At 42.1% G+C, this 17,745-nt stretch overlaps 1 protein-coding gene across 3 annotated transcripts; it reads right to left on the bottom strand.

Moving 5' to 3' along the window:
- Window positions 1–21: 21 nt before the first annotated feature.
- Window positions 22–17,742, bottom strand: LOC146650972 (amyloid-beta A4 protein-like). Of its 3 annotated transcripts, none has more exons than XM_085385332.1 (18): window positions 17,517–17,742; window positions 11,938–12,105; window positions 11,720–11,849; window positions 11,509–11,618; window positions 11,062–11,252; window positions 10,762–10,982; window positions 10,417–10,584; window positions 8,266–8,399; window positions 7,768–7,842; window positions 6,960–7,118; window positions 6,636–6,764; window positions 6,435–6,534; window positions 4,584–4,651; window positions 4,146–4,284; window positions 3,992–4,045; window positions 2,198–2,289; window positions 1,962–2,108; window positions 22–1,884 (listed from the first exon to the last, which is right to left on the bottom strand). In XM_085385332.1, the coding sequence occupies exons 1-18, from the start codon at window positions 17,574–17,576 to the stop codon at window positions 1,783–1,785; spliced, it is 2,247 nt and encodes a 748-aa protein (XP_085241458.1). In that variant the 5' UTR covers window positions 17,577–17,742; the 3' UTR covers window positions 22–1,782. The 3 variants fall into 3 exon arrangements, with proteins under 3 accessions (XP_085241458.1, XP_085241457.1, XP_085241459.1); XM_085385331.1 differs by having other exon boundaries at window positions 11,509–11,621; window positions 17,517–17,740; XM_085385333.1 differs by lacking the exon at window positions 10,417–10,584 and having other exon boundaries at window positions 11,509–11,621.
- Window positions 17,743–17,745: the final 3 nt, after the last annotated feature.

Below are 17,745 nucleotides of genomic sequence, written 5' to 3'. Positions count from 1 at the left end.
CATTGACAGACACCCAAATGCTTCTATGTACATTCAAAATTTTATTGATGGTATAGTGAGTGTAGAAAGCTTTTTCTAAGCAAATTGTTCATTTAACTACACACAGAGAAAGGTCACTGAATCAATGAGCAGAGGGACAAAGAGTTTGTTTCATCACTAGGCTCCAAAGATACCCAGAGTGAGCATCAATACAAATTGAAACATTTGCCTGATTAAGAGCTTCAGTCAGTGTCTATCCACGTGTGGGTGCAATGTGCAGGCGATATGTGTTGTATTTCTCATAGAAATGCACAATATGTCACATTCATGGTTAATAATTTAGAGAGAGGGCCATGTTTCCTCCTAATAAGTTACAGATTCGACAGGAGCTGAAATATTGAGCACAGGACAAACACGTATACATTGGTGATGTAGAAAAATAGAATGTGACATTTGGTGGAGGGATGTGTCCAGAGAGGAGAAAATGTCTGATTTCCCCACGCCCAAACAGTCCTATTTATGAAATGCTCACATACGACGTCCCAAAGTGCCGCAATGTACAATATTGCTGACACAGCAAGAAGGAGAGGATAAACATGAGGGAAGGGGGGTTGGGAAAGAAATGACTGGCAGTGGGAATGGAAGTGAAGGAAGGTGTCGTCATCTGAATTATTTACAGCAAAGACAGTGGAATGATAGGCTTTCATAAAAACTTTCCATCTTAAAAGGTTTGAACCTCGAGCCTCTTTCTAAGAAAAATCCAAAGTGCAGCGACAGTTGGCATCAGAGACTGTAACAGCAATATTTGGTGGCAATAATCAAAACTCCCAAAAATGACAAGAGTGCATAGAACGCAAACAAGTAACACAATCATCTTCCTTTCGGATACTATTACACTTCATATATTACATACATAGAGCTTTTTTTTCTGCCCATGCAGCTAACACAACAGTGAAGCATGGAGATGAGCAATAAAGAGCCAAGATTCAGTTAAAGCAAGTCTGTGACGACAAAGCAGACCGGATTCTGAATACTCGTTTTTTTCTTCATGTCACAAAGAAGACGCCAGAAATGTACAATCCTTCTAAAATATCTAGGGAGAGGACCCCCCCCCCCTTCCCCTCCTCGTCCTGAGGACCTTCACATACAGTATACTTTTAATCAGTCATCAATATTGCCATGCACTACATATACTTACAGCTAATCTCTGTCTTAATATATTACACGTTTAAAAAAAAAATGTTTTTCCTGCTTTTACATATTTTTGATTGTATATATTTATGTATTTTTTTCTTCATTTTTTTCTCATTTTTTGAAAAATAAACCTGAAACACTATTCGTGCGACGGGTCGCTCTGAGAGCTCTCGTCGGACCGGTTTGAGGAGCAGTGAGGGAGTAATTGGTAAATTACAAGTTTCGGCTGTGGGTGTCTTACTGCCGTGATGTTGTATAAACAGTCGACGAGGGGTTTTCCAGTACAAATGCTATGAGAACTCCAGGGGCTGACTGAAATGTGTAGGTGTAACAGGATACCTTTGTCTAACCGGGCTGCTGGGTAATGCTTAGCTCTGTACAATCAAGGGATTTAAGGAGGCTTTGTTCCATATCAGTTTTCTTTGGCCCAAACCCCTGACAAAAATGTCTCCTTTCCTTACTTTCAAAGACACAAACCAGGCTATGCAGTCATCCTCGCACCCTTCACCTCCTGAACAGGGCGCTGAAGGTGCTGGGGCTGAGGGCAAAGGAGCTGAATGGAACAGAGCGCAGGCTGACACTGTGGGGGAAATGTTGTTGTGCAGCTTTTTAGTTCTGCATCTGCTCGAAGAATTTGTAGGTGGGATTCTCGTAGCCGTTCTGCTGCATCTTGGCCAGGTGACGCTCCTCTGGCGTCACAGCTGCATCCACCTTTGGACAAGAGGATGAGGAGTTACTAACACGCAAACCGTGTTTGATCTATGAGCACAAACTGGTGAGCCTTTTACCTCGATCACGCCGTGGTGAATTGAAGTGTACTGTTTCTTCCTCAGCATCACCAAGGTAATGACAATGACTGTTGCTATGACCACCCCACCAACCATCAGCCCGATAATGGCGCCTTTATTGGATCCAGCGTCATTAGCGAAAAACACCTGACATTAAAGAAAATAATAATAGTAAGTCAGTCATAAATCCCTGAAGGAGATGATATTTGATGACTGGGTTTGCTGGGTTTTCCTACCAGTTTTTCATGATAAACTTCATATCCAGCACTCTGCCTCTCTTCAGTGTCCATCCGCACTTCTGGCATCTCCTCCGGCTTCAGGGCAGACACTGAAACCACAGAATCAATCACCCAAATTAATCCCAGAAATCGAGCACATGGATTTCTGCATCTCTCCTAAAACAGAGAGAAACAGAAAATCATTTGCACCCACAGCCATCGACCTTTTAATTCTCATCCAAATAGCAGATGAGCTATTTAAGACATATGAATTTCCCTCTGGGATTTAAAAAAAAAAAAAAAAAAAGATTCTTATCCTTAGTCTTATAGGAAATGAAGCAGTAGAAAGACATTTAGAGGTGAAATAAAACCCCAAACTGTCTTTTAATACACAAACAGCGGGAGGAGGTGATTTCATTTGACACTGTGGATTCCTGTAAAGTCCTCAGAGTACGTGGGATTATTTGCCCCCGTATTAATCTATCAAGTAGTTGAACAATTTTTGGTGGATCAAAGGACACTTAAAAGAGTCTCATCGAAACCCAGGAGCCAACCACATCTCAAATGAATCTCGAAACTGGATATAGACCTGCCTTGTAATTTTGAGATGTTTTTATTTGGCACAAGTGTCAACTGCTGGGAGAAAGTTATCCAATTATAATCATTAATCCTTCACCAACAGCAACTGATAGAAAACTTGCGTGTGATTCAAATACAAATCATTTACAGGAAAGGATTACAACAGCTTTGTGCAGATGTTGCAACACTGATATGGACATATGCACACCACTTATTATTGTAACATTGTAGAGTATTTCAATCACTTTACTGCCCAGTATCTTGTTTGTGTGTGTTTATAGTGTTATGAGAACATGTGTGCAGTAAGACTGCAAAACCACAATCAGCACCACAGCATGTGAGTCACGGTCTACTCTGTCTCACCCTCTTTATGGGAAATATGAGTTACTACCATAATGTCAGGAGTACAGGGTACCACCTTTTTTAAAATTTCTCAGATATTCTTCTCACCTCATGATCCCACCATCATTAGGTGTGAGTCTCCTGTCACACTGTGGTGCTCCGATTCTTGGTGATGATGTCGCTGCCGTTATGGAGCTCACTTAAGTTTATCTATGAGACACTTCTCTATCAAACACTAAATGTTTTTTTTTCCAAAAGGATCAAAAAGGCTACAACCTAATATTAAAGAAAGCCTGAAAGCTTTAGTGGAATTATAAAGACTCAGGAAACTGTAATAACTTATTGCTGTCTTTCAGCTCTCCAACTAACAGTTTAAAATCACTCATTTAAGGTTAGCTTTTCGCTCCTGATGCTTTTAGACGCCACTCTTCTTCCTCCTCTCATTTCCCTCATCCCCAAACCAATCGTGCCAGAACGCTTCCCCCTCCTTTAGCCTGGTTCTGCCAGAGGTCTCTTCATCATGTGTGTCCTCACAGGGGATTCTCTCTAATATATTAGGCTCTTTTTCATATAGTATAAAGCACCTTATAACAACTGTTGTTGAACTGGTGCTTATTAAATAACAGGAATTGAGTGAAACTGAATATAGCCAGTGTTATATTATGTTCATACTCCCTGAGGTTTCTCTCTTCAGTCTCCTTCTCTCATCTGCTTAAGAGGAGCACAAGTTGCACCTGTGCTGCTGTTTCGACTGACTCTTAGCATGAGGTCTGGCAAGTGCAATGTTAGAAACGACCTGAATTTTGAAACCTGTCCTTAATATGCAGTAAATGTATACGAGTGAGGATGTAAGTATGTACTTGTGTTTCCGTTTGGACTTCACATACATACCAGGCCGTGTGGGGAGTCCTCTGTCTGGAATTGGACGAGCATCAACGGGTTCAACTACAGAAATACAGCGTGTAACAAAAATATTCAATATCAAACCACATTTTTAAAAAGTTAATAAAATTCAATTTATGTCACAAAATGTAGTGTGTGTTACCATGGTTCTCTGTGTTGGGCTGATTGAAGCTCTCAGGGTGAATGAACCCCAGCCCATCCAGGCCAGGGTCCATAGGAGCCGAGCTGTAGGCCTGATCAGGCATCAGAGCGTCGTTGCCATAACTCACCCTGCCATCCATCTGCAAACACAGAGGAATGTTAATCAGGATACGTGGCGTTTGGGTGGCTTTTTATTTATAACCCGATCAAATTATGATGTCTATGTGGAAAAGATCACTAATAAAACCTCATTTAAACAGGCGCAGTATCACAACATCATTTTCTTTGTTAATCGCTTTAATTACACTACTCCCATCACGTCAGTGGTTACAGTGACTTTGTTTTGTCATGTCAGTCTATGTGATTCCAATATTTATGCCAGAATGTCCACGTTCACAAAGAAGACTTTGCATTTGTGAGTTGGTGCAACTTGACTCACCCGACCATCGCTCTGCAGTGAAGAGACTTGCTGAAACAGCTCCGCCTGAACTCGCTGCATTATAATTGCTACAAAGAAAAGGAACAAAATGAGAATGAAGCAGATGGTTAAGTGATAACAAATCCGAGAAAGGAATGTGGCGGTTAGAGGGAAAAACAAATCAAGGCTACAGAATAGCCTAAAGTGGTGAAAGTAATCATGGCGGAATGAAACTGCATTATCAGTGTTTTAGTGTCCTGTAATCAGTGGACTTCAAACACATGTTAAAAGCATCGCTTTAATTCACACTACAGGGAGTTAAAGGGTACTGAATAAGTGTGGTTTGGATGGTTGTTGCATAACACAGATTGTATAATCTCAAGTTTTCTATTTAATCAGGACAACATAAGATCTCAGAATCTCTTTTTACATATGCTGCCCAAAGTAGCAGCACATACATAACAACAGTTAAGTACATGCAATTAGAAAATAAACATACATAAAAACAGAGAAACAACCAAAATTTATAAACTTTGTTGTCAATAAAAAATGAATACCTCAGTAAAAGTAACTGGATAATGCTGGAAACAAAGGTAATAATACTCAGGTGAAACATTTGCATCCGAGGAATTTAAAAATTGCCTTAAATTCATGAAGTTAGAGCAGTCCCTCAAGTTTTAGTTGATTCTCACTTATTTCAGGAGGAAATTCCAAATTCCGCATGACCCTTTGGGACAGGTAGAGGGAATGAATCTTGGGACCTTGGGGCCTAAAAGACAAGCTTCCCACACTTTTTTTGATGAACGCAATTACACTTGTTTTCTTAATAACGGCCAAAACTGGTCTGATTCGATATGTAGCCATCTGTAGTGGACTACAACGGTGAAACAGGGGAACTGCAAAAAACCCGATGAAAGATGCAACATTTATTATCTGACTTTTTCCACTCTCTTTTATGAGCTGAGACTCTGTCCGTTGAATATTACTGTCACTGTGGCTGGACTTATGCTTTGCCCTACACTAATGTTGAAAGGCATATTCACATTTCTGCCATTGTCAAATATAGGCTTTTGCAGTTACATATAATCTGTAGGAGTTGGTACACACCTCATGCTGTAACTGGCATATCTACATGAGATCTCCTCTGCTTCACCTTTCTTGGTTAAAACGCAAATCAAAACTAAGCTATCAGTCTTTCGATGAACCATGCTCGCCTTTATTTCTTTTTAATATTACATTCTGTTCCAGCATGGTCCCTTTGACCCATGCCTGAACAGCATGCCTTAGGAACGAATTGAGAAAGACTTTCTCCCAGCAGGTAAACTGCCCCGTCAAACAAACCAAACAAACAAACAACATAAAATATAAGTGAAAAACTTTAGTCATCGGCTTTCACAACAATTAAACAAACATGCTATTATGGTAATGGTAAATGGCAAATGGCCTGTATTTATATAGCGCTTTTACTAGTCCCTAAGGACCCCAAAGCGCTTTACATATCCAGTCATCCACCCATTATTATTATATGCCAAGTAAGACAAGTGCTGACAGGTGGAAGGTTTTTCCCATTCTGAAGGCAACAAAACAGCCATTTAATAGGACTGTCAAAATAATCCCTTTATGTCTGCTGAGCACTTGTACCTCTTGCTGAGTGAGCAATCGCGTTTAGCATGTGAATAAAACAACAAGAATACTTTCATAGATTTCGCAACCTATGACCTAATTTTAATACCAACTGCCTAAAACCAGTGAGGCACTGGAAGCTACAAATGACATTTGGATGAATTCTCAGTAATAGATGTTTCGGGGATTTACTGTGATGAGTGTCCTCAACCTTTGACTTTTAAGAATAAGACATGAATAAACACATACCGACTTGGTTTTGGATCTCATTTGCCACACTTGGCACCTTGTAGAGCAGACCCAACGACTGATTCATCCTCTCATCAATGACACGAAGATGAGTCAACACCTGGAGATGAGAAAAAAAACCCACTTTGTGATTGTGTCTATTTTAAAAGCCGTAACTTATTTTTATGATGCTTAAAGACTTTGACTGTTTGATCCAGATACCTGAGGGCGGATCTGAGCAGCCTTCTTGGGATCGACTGTGCGGACATGCTCATAATGCTTCAGCGTGTGCTGCCTGTCCTTTTGCTCTGCGCGGATGTACTTTTTCAGCAGGCTCAAAACTTGACGGGGCTGGTGGTGGCACAGGGTTATGTAATAAGTGGAATTACAACACGTTGGATACGCTTCTTAAACATGTGCGCCTTGCTGATAAACAACCTCAAAAGACTCATTGATCGAAACTGTTTGGCACCAATTTAGAGTATTAAATCAATGTAGCGTTCCTGTTATTAGGATGTTGTTAGGTGTGTGGGGACGTGCACGTACCCGTGGAGGATTGGCCTGCAGGGCGCTTAGGTAATTTTCGAGAGCCCGGCGTCGGCGGCTGTTCAGCAGAGCTTCCACCCGGGCCATGTGGGTTTCCACCAGCTGCTGCCTCTCCCCCGCTGCCTCCTGCTCCAAAGCCTCCACCTTTATCTGGAAGTGCTGCAGATACAGTACTTTTTACACAGTCGGTATATGAACAAATACCCACAGGGTTAAAAATACTGACGACCTCCAATGCTACTCCTCAGCCTTCTTGAGTTATCACATTTACAAGATTTTCAGAAGACTTGACATGTGGACCTTGAGGTCAAGTATTTTAGTAGATGCACATATGGTATCAATTTTCAAATTTTACGTTGCCTCATTCTTGAATTGTCTTGTTCATAAACTTGGATGTCCATGCTGCTCGCCCAGCCACCCATCGGGATGACGACAGCACCCCATCGTCCTTTTACTGCTCAAGTGTAAGTTTAACCTCTCGCTGACCCTTTTCAGAATATCAGCTGACACATCGTCAATTACAATTATTAAATCTTATTTTTAGCTCCCCATCGCAAACTCCATGGACATTTAAATCCATTCAATTCATTAGGGTTAATTAAGATATAATAACTCACTTAACTGGCTTTAAATGTAATCTCCCTTATAAATGCACCCGTAACCAAGAAACTCTAAATTCTATTTCTCTTCAACTTTTGCCAAATTTGTCCTGGATAATATAAATCTCAGTTATGTAATGTATATGTATGTAATGTAACTCTTTTTGGCAATTAGACATTTACAGCAGACACTGTGGCCTGATTCCTACCTGGATGACTGCTTTCTTGTCTGCACGAGGCAGATTCTTGACCTGCCTCTCAGCCTCCTCCCACTCCTTCATAACCTGAAGTGTCAGATTGAAAGAAAAAGCAAGACGTTTAAGCTTCTGTCATGGTCTACATCAGCGGTCCCCAACCCCCGGGCCTCGGACCGGTCCGTGAGTCATTTGGTACCGGGCCGCGAGAGTTGAGGCTCAGGTGTGAAATGTATGGTTTTCAGGGTTTTAATCGGTTTTCAGCGTTATTTTGTTATCGTTTTTATCGTTAACTCGGTTTTCCTGGGTCTTTTTACGTGTGTCATCTTTTTTTTGTTTTTCGGTACCGGTACTAGTTTTATTTTGTTGTATTTATCCGCGACACCTTAAAGGCCGGTCCGTGAAAATATTGTCGGGCATAAACCGGTCCGTGGCGCGAAAAAAGGTTGGAGACCGCTGGTCTACATCACATTGAGAGGAATGCTTACGATAAGAAAACACACAAACACACACCTGGGACATCTTTTCACGGTGTTTGGCTTCCAGGCTTTCTTTGGCCTTCTGGAAGTCTGTGTGTTCGCTGTCGTCACCGGGTGATTCCAGGTAGCGATCCACAGCGTCTGGAGGACTGGGGGCCATTGTTGGTACTGGATGAGAGTACGGGGAGATGGGAATTAAACACAGAGCAGTTGAAAGCAAACTGAGGTGCAGAACAGAGATAGACAGATGTTTAAATGCAGGAAAAACACTGAAATTGGTCAGCTGGAAACCCACAATGCATTCAGTTATTAACAATTCCACTTGTTTGATGAAAGGGTGGGTTAGGGACTTGAGAGATTAGGTACACACAGAAAATTAATGGAAATTCTATGTAAATATTTACATAAGAGATAAGCAGGATTTCAGGGGACAGAAAGTGAAGTGTTTCCCACAGTTTTGTGTGTCTGTTGAATGTGGGACCATGGAGATAAGGACTGCTCAGTCAGGATGAGGGCCGACTGTATCGCTGATGATTTCGCCGTGAGGAAACGGAAACCAGCTTAAAACTTAAAAGAGTGCATTCCCTTTTTCCACACACACCACCAACACACATCTGGTTAAGACACACCGATGGAATCTTCACTACTACAGAGCTGCAGGCACAATTTTTTTTTTCTTTTACAAACACACACTGCAGTGTGAAGCATGCAGACACACACGGGTATAGAAACGCATGCAGACACAAGGTGGCATTCACCGTTGGGTCTTCACACTGTTATGACGGCGGTGCGGGTTAGAAATGATTCAATGAGTGATTAAATGGTTTGGAGGTGAACGACTGTGTCATGGCCACTCTGCACCATGGAAACTCTCCTGTTGGCCAGTAGGATTTAAAAAACTAAACTAAACTAAACAAAAAAAACAAACAAAAAAAACAAAAACAAAACACTGCTGGCACTGAGTCACGCACTAATAAAACTGCAGTTTATCTTCATTTAATCCCTCGTTTATCATTCTAATTAAGCAGAATTAACCCTGTTTTAGTGATTTGCTTAAACCCACAGTGTCCAGAGGTTTCAGGGAGTAATCAGCCTATTTAAATAATGAAATTTATTTTTTTCATATTTCATATGTGGGTTTGACTTATAAGGGAGTTCTCATAAAGAGGTATCTGAATTGCAAAGAAGCAGTGAAATCACAGATCTGTGAAGCCTGCTGACACTTTAACAATATTACTTATATAATGTTAAAGTCACTTTTCAATGCAAATTAGTTTGATTTGTAGGATTTCACACATTAAAACTAACTAGGAAAATAGGATTTCCAAAAAAAAAAAAAAAAATCTACATGCCACGTTATCTGTTGTTAACGCCAGCAAGGATGTATTTCAACATCGAGCTACCACAGGTGAGTACACTATTGTGCAAGCTACACCTGTTAAGAACACAAAAGAATGTTATTGAAAATTATGTAAACATTTGAGCTGCACTCTTAGCCAAAAACCCCACATGTGTTTGTTTAACGCTGTGTTTGAACCGTGTGTGCTACAGTGAAATCTATAACAAAGGCAGCAGCTAAACTCTCTCGAGGCAGGCGTTGCCGATTTGCAACTAACAATCTGATTACCCCACATACATATTTTATGAGTTTTTTTTACTCAGAAGTACCACTGCAGGACTTGGTTGTGCATTAGCAACAAAAGGTTTAATTTGAGCCTGAGAGGGTTAATGTTAGAGTTAGGGGGGGGGTTTCTCTTTTTACCTAAAAAACAAAATGAGCAATATTCCCCAGAGTGTCAGCAGTTATTTGGTACACTGTATGTGTGCCACATTTTCACTTTTGAAAGACTTTTTTTTCTCCGGTAGAACTAACAATGATTTGGTCCTTTTGAACTAGGTTTGCTCACAGCCTTGTAATGTTGTGGCCCTCTTTTTTCTTCTTCTTGTGTCTACTTTTGCTTTCCAATTCAAAAATACAGTTTCTATCTTGATGGAAAAAATGATGAAATGAATGAAACTACAGCCAGTTGTCAGTGCTCTGAAAGGTTAACAGGCCTCAGACGGTAAGGTCAGTGAGAGACAGAAAGAACGAGCGAGCCAGAGAAACAGTCTGTAGCAGCCTGAGGACAGGAATCAGGCTCCTGATGTGGACACTTCAGATTGTAGCTTCAGTCCCGGGACTTACACGAGCTGCTGCAGACAGCGAGGCAGTACTCCTCCGACTCAAAGTTATTCCTGTTGCCCCCACAGCCCCCAAACAAGAAGGGGGCGCAGCGGCCCGTCTCAGGCATGAAGTACCAACGCTCCAGCATGGCGTGACATGGGCCTGACTCAGCACGAGCCCAACAAACCGCTGAGACATGTACACATAGGCAAATTAAACATGAATGCAAAAGGTGAGGTTTGGAATTTTATGGGAGACAGAAGTAACTCAACATAGCGACACATGATGGAAATCAAACCATGAACAAAAAACAAACAAAAAAACTTAAGGAGAGTGAGAAGAGGGCAGAACTGCTTCATTTCTCACCTCTAACGACCTCTTCAACTGACTCAGTGGTGGTGGTTGTCGTTGTTGTCATGGCGATGTTAGCGTTGGGCTCATCGCCATCTCGGTCATCCGTCATATCGACTTCCTCGTCATCTTCTTCTCCATCCCCGTTGTCATCCCTTTCAAACGTTTCCACCTCTTCTTCCACATCCTCGTCATCCTCCCTGGCGGCCAGCTGTATGTCCGTTGGGCGGGTCATGCTGCGGTCAGAACGGGTGGTTCAGCCTTTGTATCAACAGGCGTGCACAGAAATGAGTCAAAGTCCACCTGTGATCGTACCTGTTATCAGAGTATTCGCTCTCAGCTCCGCCCCACCACACATCGGATTCCTCCCCCTGAAGCTGTGCGCTGTCTGACTCCCGTTCAGCCCAGGCCGGGCAGCACACAAACTCCACCCCTCGAAAACGGTCTATACCACATGGCAGCAGCATCCCATAGTCGTGGAGATTCATGGAGCGGTCTCCGCAGTACTAATTTTAACAGCACACAGCATCCAAAATCAAACACCATAATGTTCAATCGGTTTAATCCTTATGAGAGCTAATTGCGGCAAACCCAGAAACCTGAACTATGGCTTACTGAATATAAACAGCACAGAAAAGGACAAGAATAACTCAGAAGAAAGTGCCAGGGAAGGCTGACAGCACTGAGTCATACAGTGGCGCTACCACAGAAACAGAAGGACAATGAGGGAAGCAAACAGACACAAAAAGCCACCCTCCTCACCTCTTTGGCTACAGTGTGCCAGTACAGGTGGCTCTCGCATTGATCCATACGCTCCTGGTGCAGAAACTTACACTTGTCGGGAACGAGCAGGGCGTCACTCACAAACTCTCCTACTGCAACAGAAATACACCTTTTTGCATGTATTGTACACTTTTAAAGATGCAACCATGCATAAACACACTCAGTAACAAAGGGACTAAAAAAAGCTCACCCAGACAGCGGTGTGGCACCACAATATGTGCATGACTGCGGCATTGCCTGCGGTCCTTCTTGCACCAGTTGGAGATACTGACAGGCTGGTTGGCCTCCACAACATTTGTAATCTGCAGCTCTGGGTACACCTGTGCAAACATGGGAGATTTGAATGTTATTGCTGCAATACTTCATACCTCTCTCTCTCTGCAGTGCTGTTTTACTCGGTTGAAATACCTCCTGGCAGTACTGCAGGATGCCCTCCTTGGTGCCAATGCAGCTCTTGGTACCAGAAGGGTCGGACTCCCATTTGCCGCTCTGCACATTGATGTGCATGTTGAGCTTCCCGCAGAACATGGCCACCTGGGGCTCGGTTAGCAAACCCACCGAGTCATCATCTGGCACCTGGACAGAGAAAAAGTATAAAACAGAACAATAACGAAAACTACCAAACTCCCTAAAGTATAGCTTATCCATAAATATCTCATCATGCAGCTTATACTGTATGTACCAAGTTCCTCTGAAGTCATTCTACTGCATACTTCAAATATAAAGTAGTGAGATTAGTAAGTCATAAAGATGAATGCTTTTAAATTCCTCAACAATACTACTGCCATAGAACAGCACATTTTTTGTTTTCTTAATCTGTCTGTCAAGTCTGGCTTTACTCCATTAGTTAAAGTACAATGGGAGTGTTCAGAAGGGAAAATAAAAGTAATCTACAAGGTATTAAATTCTAGCTACGAAAAAACCCCCATAAGGTATAAATAATGTCTTTCCATAGAACCGGGTTTGGCAGTCGATTTCATAGGATACTGCTATCAGCATATTTTTCCATCCTTTTTGTTTGGGACACAATTGGTGGAAGTCTCTATGTGTTTTTGCCTTTGTGAGGCCTTGATTTTCTGGCAGATAACACAAAAAAGCTGATGGTGCACACTGACAAAACGCTAGCCTCTGAGCCAACTGTTGCCAATTATTAAATGACTAATTCTGACATTATGATGCGTTTGCCTGTGAATAACAGCACATAATTAGACTCCTGTGAATATGCATGTCATAACCCATTGTTTCTAGTAGCTGTTCTGCCTGGTCTGCATTATGTTACCCAATTACTCACTTATTTATATTTCTAATTACATCTTCTTGGGGCATATCAACTGAGGATGTGTGTGGTTTAATATCTGCTGAAGGGCACATCATTCCACTCATAGCTATTCACCCCATATACTAGGTGGGTGTCTCGCTCCAAATATCTGTAGCATCAATACTAACGCTGGTACTAGTATTGGATCGATACGAGCGCAATAGGATCGATACTTTGTTTCTACCCTCCGAGTTCAGTATACAGCCCACTGAATTGTGTTAAAAAAATATTTTCTTTTGGAAATGTAAGAATAAAGCTCAAATATTAATTTTAAAAAATGTCTGAAACTTTTTGTGTTGACTGTCACATTTACTTTATTCCAGCTTATAGCACGTTTAAACAACAGAAGTTCACCCAAAGCACTTCAGAGAGGGGCAGATGTGCATTCCAGGTCTCACCCCAAAAAAGCAGTCTCAAACTACATGAAAAGCTGAAAGCTGTGAAAATCATGATTTAGTGGTCATCAAAATGTGTTCAAAAACCTTCTTGTGTCCTCTGTAGTTAAACCTAGTTTTTACCAACTAGGTCTAATCTCTAAAGCCAAGCCATACTTACCACATGAGGATCTTGAAAAACATATTCATGCCTTTGTCACATCTAGATTAGACTACTGCAACTCCCTATACACTGGTCTCCAATCTGCCCTTCTACATAGACTGCAACTTTCTCAAAATGCTGCGGCACGCCTCTTAAATGGAACTGGTAGGTTTGAGTCTATTACCCCAATTCTCTTTGACCTACAATGGCTTCCCATTAAATATCGCATTGATTTTAAAATCTTATTGCTTACTTTTAAAATCATAAAAAATATTGCACCTAGCTACCTTACTGATCTTCTCAGCCTCTATATTCCCAGGAGAGCACTGAGATCAACAGGCTTATTGCTCTTGGTGCAACCTAGGTCACAGCTAAAGACCAGAGGTGACCGTGCTTTCGCTCCAGTTGCACCTAACATCTGGAACAATCTACCTCAAGCTATTTGCGTGTCTGATTGGATCCAGACTTTTAAATCTCAATTGAAAACGTATCTATTTGGTTTAGCCTTCCTGGCTATCTAGAGTACGCTTCTTGTAAGTATACTCTCATGGAACCCCTTTTCTTCTGTTTTGTTGAACAATGTTTTGTATTGATTTTACCTTTGAAGTTTTATTTTGATATCTGCTTACCTTGTATGCTTAATTAATCAATGCTTTCTACCTGCTAGCTTATTTGCATTTGTATTTTGCTACTACCGGTACTTTTACTGGATTTTGTGAAGCACTTTGGTGTACCTCTGATTTTAAATTTGCTATACACATAAAACTGTATTGCATTGTACAATTTGCAGATTGATGATGCTTTAGATCATAAAGCAACCTCTTCTCGGTGAGAAGCCGGGGCTTGGGAGAGCCCGATTGTCCTGCGGAGACGTTTCCCATAAGGCTGGCCAACATGATAAACAATGGGCAGGGCTGTGAGTACTCAGACTGTGTTTACTGAACGCAACATGGATAAGATCTTGGAGAAGCTCATGGCTCTGCAATATGGATAAGATCTTGAGGTGACACTGCATCGGGAATTGAGAGACCTGGTGGCCAGTGATGGACATTAGACCAACTGCAAAATTGGATGCAGTTTGTTCGCACTGACCAAAACAACTACCATCTCACCTCATTCTGCCCCCTGGCACCAGCTGGATGCTCAAGGCAAAAGCTGATAGGAATAACAAAATTCTCCCTTAGATGACAAAACTGTTTTTGTGACTTTCTCCCACCTCCTTCAAGGCCACCCGTGTTGACCAAAGATTGTGGACTTTTGCCTAATCGAGTAAAGGGAGACTTCCTCTCGGCTGAACACGGAGAAAACACACACACACGCATATGGGCTCAAATTGTGGTCATAAATATTTTGTACTTTTAAATCAGGATTTGTATATGTAAAAAGAATTTGTGCGTGCGTAAAAAAGATTTGTTTCAAGTTACAAGTACGAATTTTGACCCTATTTTTCTTCCTTTCATCTGGTTGGTCAATGTCATGTCAATCACAAATTTAACTATCCAATCAGAGAATAGATGGGTTTGTCTGTCAGAGGGGCACTTTTTTGAACTGCAGGTCCTTGAAGGGTAATACAGTTGGAAGCTAGAGGATCTCTATGTAAATATCCGATAGAAGCTAGGTCCCCTAACTTTCAGTAGCTGTTGAAAGGATAAAGTTGTGGTATATCAGTGGTTAGAAATACCATTATTACTTTAGGATGAGTTTAACACAAAGTCAGGGCTGACCCGGCTGCTGAGCTCTGTGGGTTTTTGCAGCAGCTCTACCTGTACTAGATGCACCTGCTCCTTGTCGTTTCTATCTCTGACTCTGACGCTGTTGAAAAGGCTCTGGAGGTCCCTGTATTAAGCACGTAAACCTGTGACACAAAACTCGGACCACCACAGACTGTTTTCCTTCGTGGTGATGAAGGAAAACGCTGTGCTGCACTGCTGGCATGTAAAAGGGCATTTATTCCCTTCAAGGACCTGAAGCTCCATAAAGCACCCCTCCAATAGCCAAACCCATCTGTTCTCTGATTGGATAGTTAAATTTGTGATTGACATGACATTGGACAAACAGAAGAAAAATAGGGTCAAAATTCATACTTGTAACTTGCAACTTGAATGCAGTTTCACACATATTTTTTTGGCTAAGCCCACACACAAATCTTTTTTTACGCACACACAAATTCTTTTTACACATACAAATCCTGATTTACAAGTACAAAATATTTCTAACCACAATTTGAGCCCATACACGCACGCGTACGCATGTACACTGACACAGACCCACCCCCCGCTTCCCGCCCCCTCCCTTCTCAAACTGATTTCCTGTTGGAGCTCAGTCTGGGGGGAGTTCTCCTCCTTCTGGGTCGCTGCTCGTGTGGTCGACCGGCCAGTCAGCTGAACAGTTTTGCGTTCTTAAACGTCATGCTGCTCTGTTGTATCTTAATTGCCCCTTGGGGATAAATAAAGTCTCTCTGACTCTGATAAATCATGACTGCCTTCCCTGGTTAAAAGTATAGGCAACACTGGCCCTTGATTTACTTGGTATCACATTGATATCAAATTTGCGTTATCACAGCACTACCATATACTCCATTACTTATTTATGTCTTTCAAAGTGACGCTGCCTGTTTTCATATTTAAGCCTCAACCAGTTTTTCATAAAGCCGCATGTTACTAGTAAACCAATCCAAGATTACCCTAAAATAACTTAATGTATTTTGGTGCTGCAGGGCTTGTATATCATTTTCACATTACGACAAAAAAAAAAACAAAAAAAAAACAATAAAACAAAAAATAGAGAAAGCGAAATCACTACAGCATAATAGGCTTGTGTGTGCTGGGGTAAACTAAACTGGCAAGAGAGTAAAACAATCCTCGGTATGCTTACCATGACAAACCTCGTGGAAAATTATAATCTCTATATCGCCGGAGGCTTGGTGCGTAAAAGGCAGCACAATGCTGATTTCAACGTTACAAAACAAATGCAGCTCAAATGTCACGACAAACACGGGTATGGTGTCGATAATGTGTACCGCATAATTTTGCTGTGGAGACATTTTCACTGCACCACACACAGGGGCTGGTGAGCCTGCAGCGTGAAAAACAACCCCTTCGCCGTGAATGTAACGTGACAACGAGGAAAAATGCACTAATTGATTTACAGGTGCCCATTCATCCTTTTTTCCAGCTGTCCTGGGCAACATATTCCTCTGTGGTCCATCAGAGGAACACCAAGCTGCAGGCGCCATCTTGCTTGTGTGAAACTAATAAGGCTGCATCCTTTTTCCATTCTCCTCAGCAGTTTCACCGCCCCGCAGCTCCGCTGGACCAGGCGGCCCAGCGCGATATTATCTACGCTATATAAAAATAAATAAATAAATAAAAGGCTGGTGTCACCGGACACAGCTGGGTTATTTACACACAACCCTTCTTGTTTTTCTAGAATGGTACTGGGTTTAAATCCGTCCAGGTATTTAACAGTGGACTTGACATTTACAGCTGTGTTGTCATTTTCTAGAAAAAAGCTAGCCACCGTTAGCTCCCTACACCCTTCTCGGTGCTATAACCCGGCGAAAGGCGTAGCGGTTAAACTGTTAATACTTCTCTTAACGTAAAAATCAAACATTAATGAGTAGTAGAAGAATGAAAAAAAAACACTCCGTGATTAATAACATCCGACATGACAGGGCCAAGATACCAACCACTGACATCTAACGGTAGGCCGCGGTAGCATTGCTGACATTCCTGGTTTGGTGGTTTATTTTGCGCAGCGACTCTGTGTGTGTACACTGCAGGTCTGCGATTAAGGTGGATTCACAGGGCATATTTTCACCTCTGTTAAAAACAGAGGACATCCATTTATAGGATTAAAGGCTGCGTGGGCCGCTCACAAGCCCTTACATCGCGTTATCTTTGGCAGCAGCACCTTCTAATAGCTCTTATGTCATCCATTAGCAGCCACGCCGTGTTGTTATGACTCCATCTAATCTGCATATGTTATTTTTTAATAGTCGTTATGAAGATTAAACACGGTGTGTGTATGGAGAGGGGGTGTCGGGGTTAGTGTTTGACAGCTACGGTGGCATAAGAGTCTGGCCCAGGTAACGGTTAGCCGCCACAGGCTGCGGTTTCTCCGCTAAACTCACCTCGGATGAAAGCGTCAAGGTCGCCGCGAGTAACAGCAGAAACGCCGCGTGCTCCCCCATACCGTCCTCCCGGTGTCCAGCAGCGCCGTTATGTTCACGATTTGTCCGTTTGCACAAAGAGAAATGTCGGAATATGCGTCGACGCAGTCCTGATCCTGCTGATCCAGCTCCCGGTGACGGCGCGAGGCTGGAGGATGTGTTTGGATTGGTGGGAGCGGGCGGAGGGAGC

Source organism: Rhamphochromis longiceps, linkage group LG16, assembly GCF_057381845.1.
Source record: "Rhamphochromis longiceps isolate RC_006_pf linkage group LG16, R_longiceps_female_GT1.1, whole genome shotgun sequence".
Lineage (NCBI taxonomy): Eukaryota > Metazoa > Chordata > Actinopteri > Cichliformes > Cichlidae > Rhamphochromis > Rhamphochromis longiceps.
This window is presented reverse-complemented; position numbering and strand designations above follow the sequence as displayed.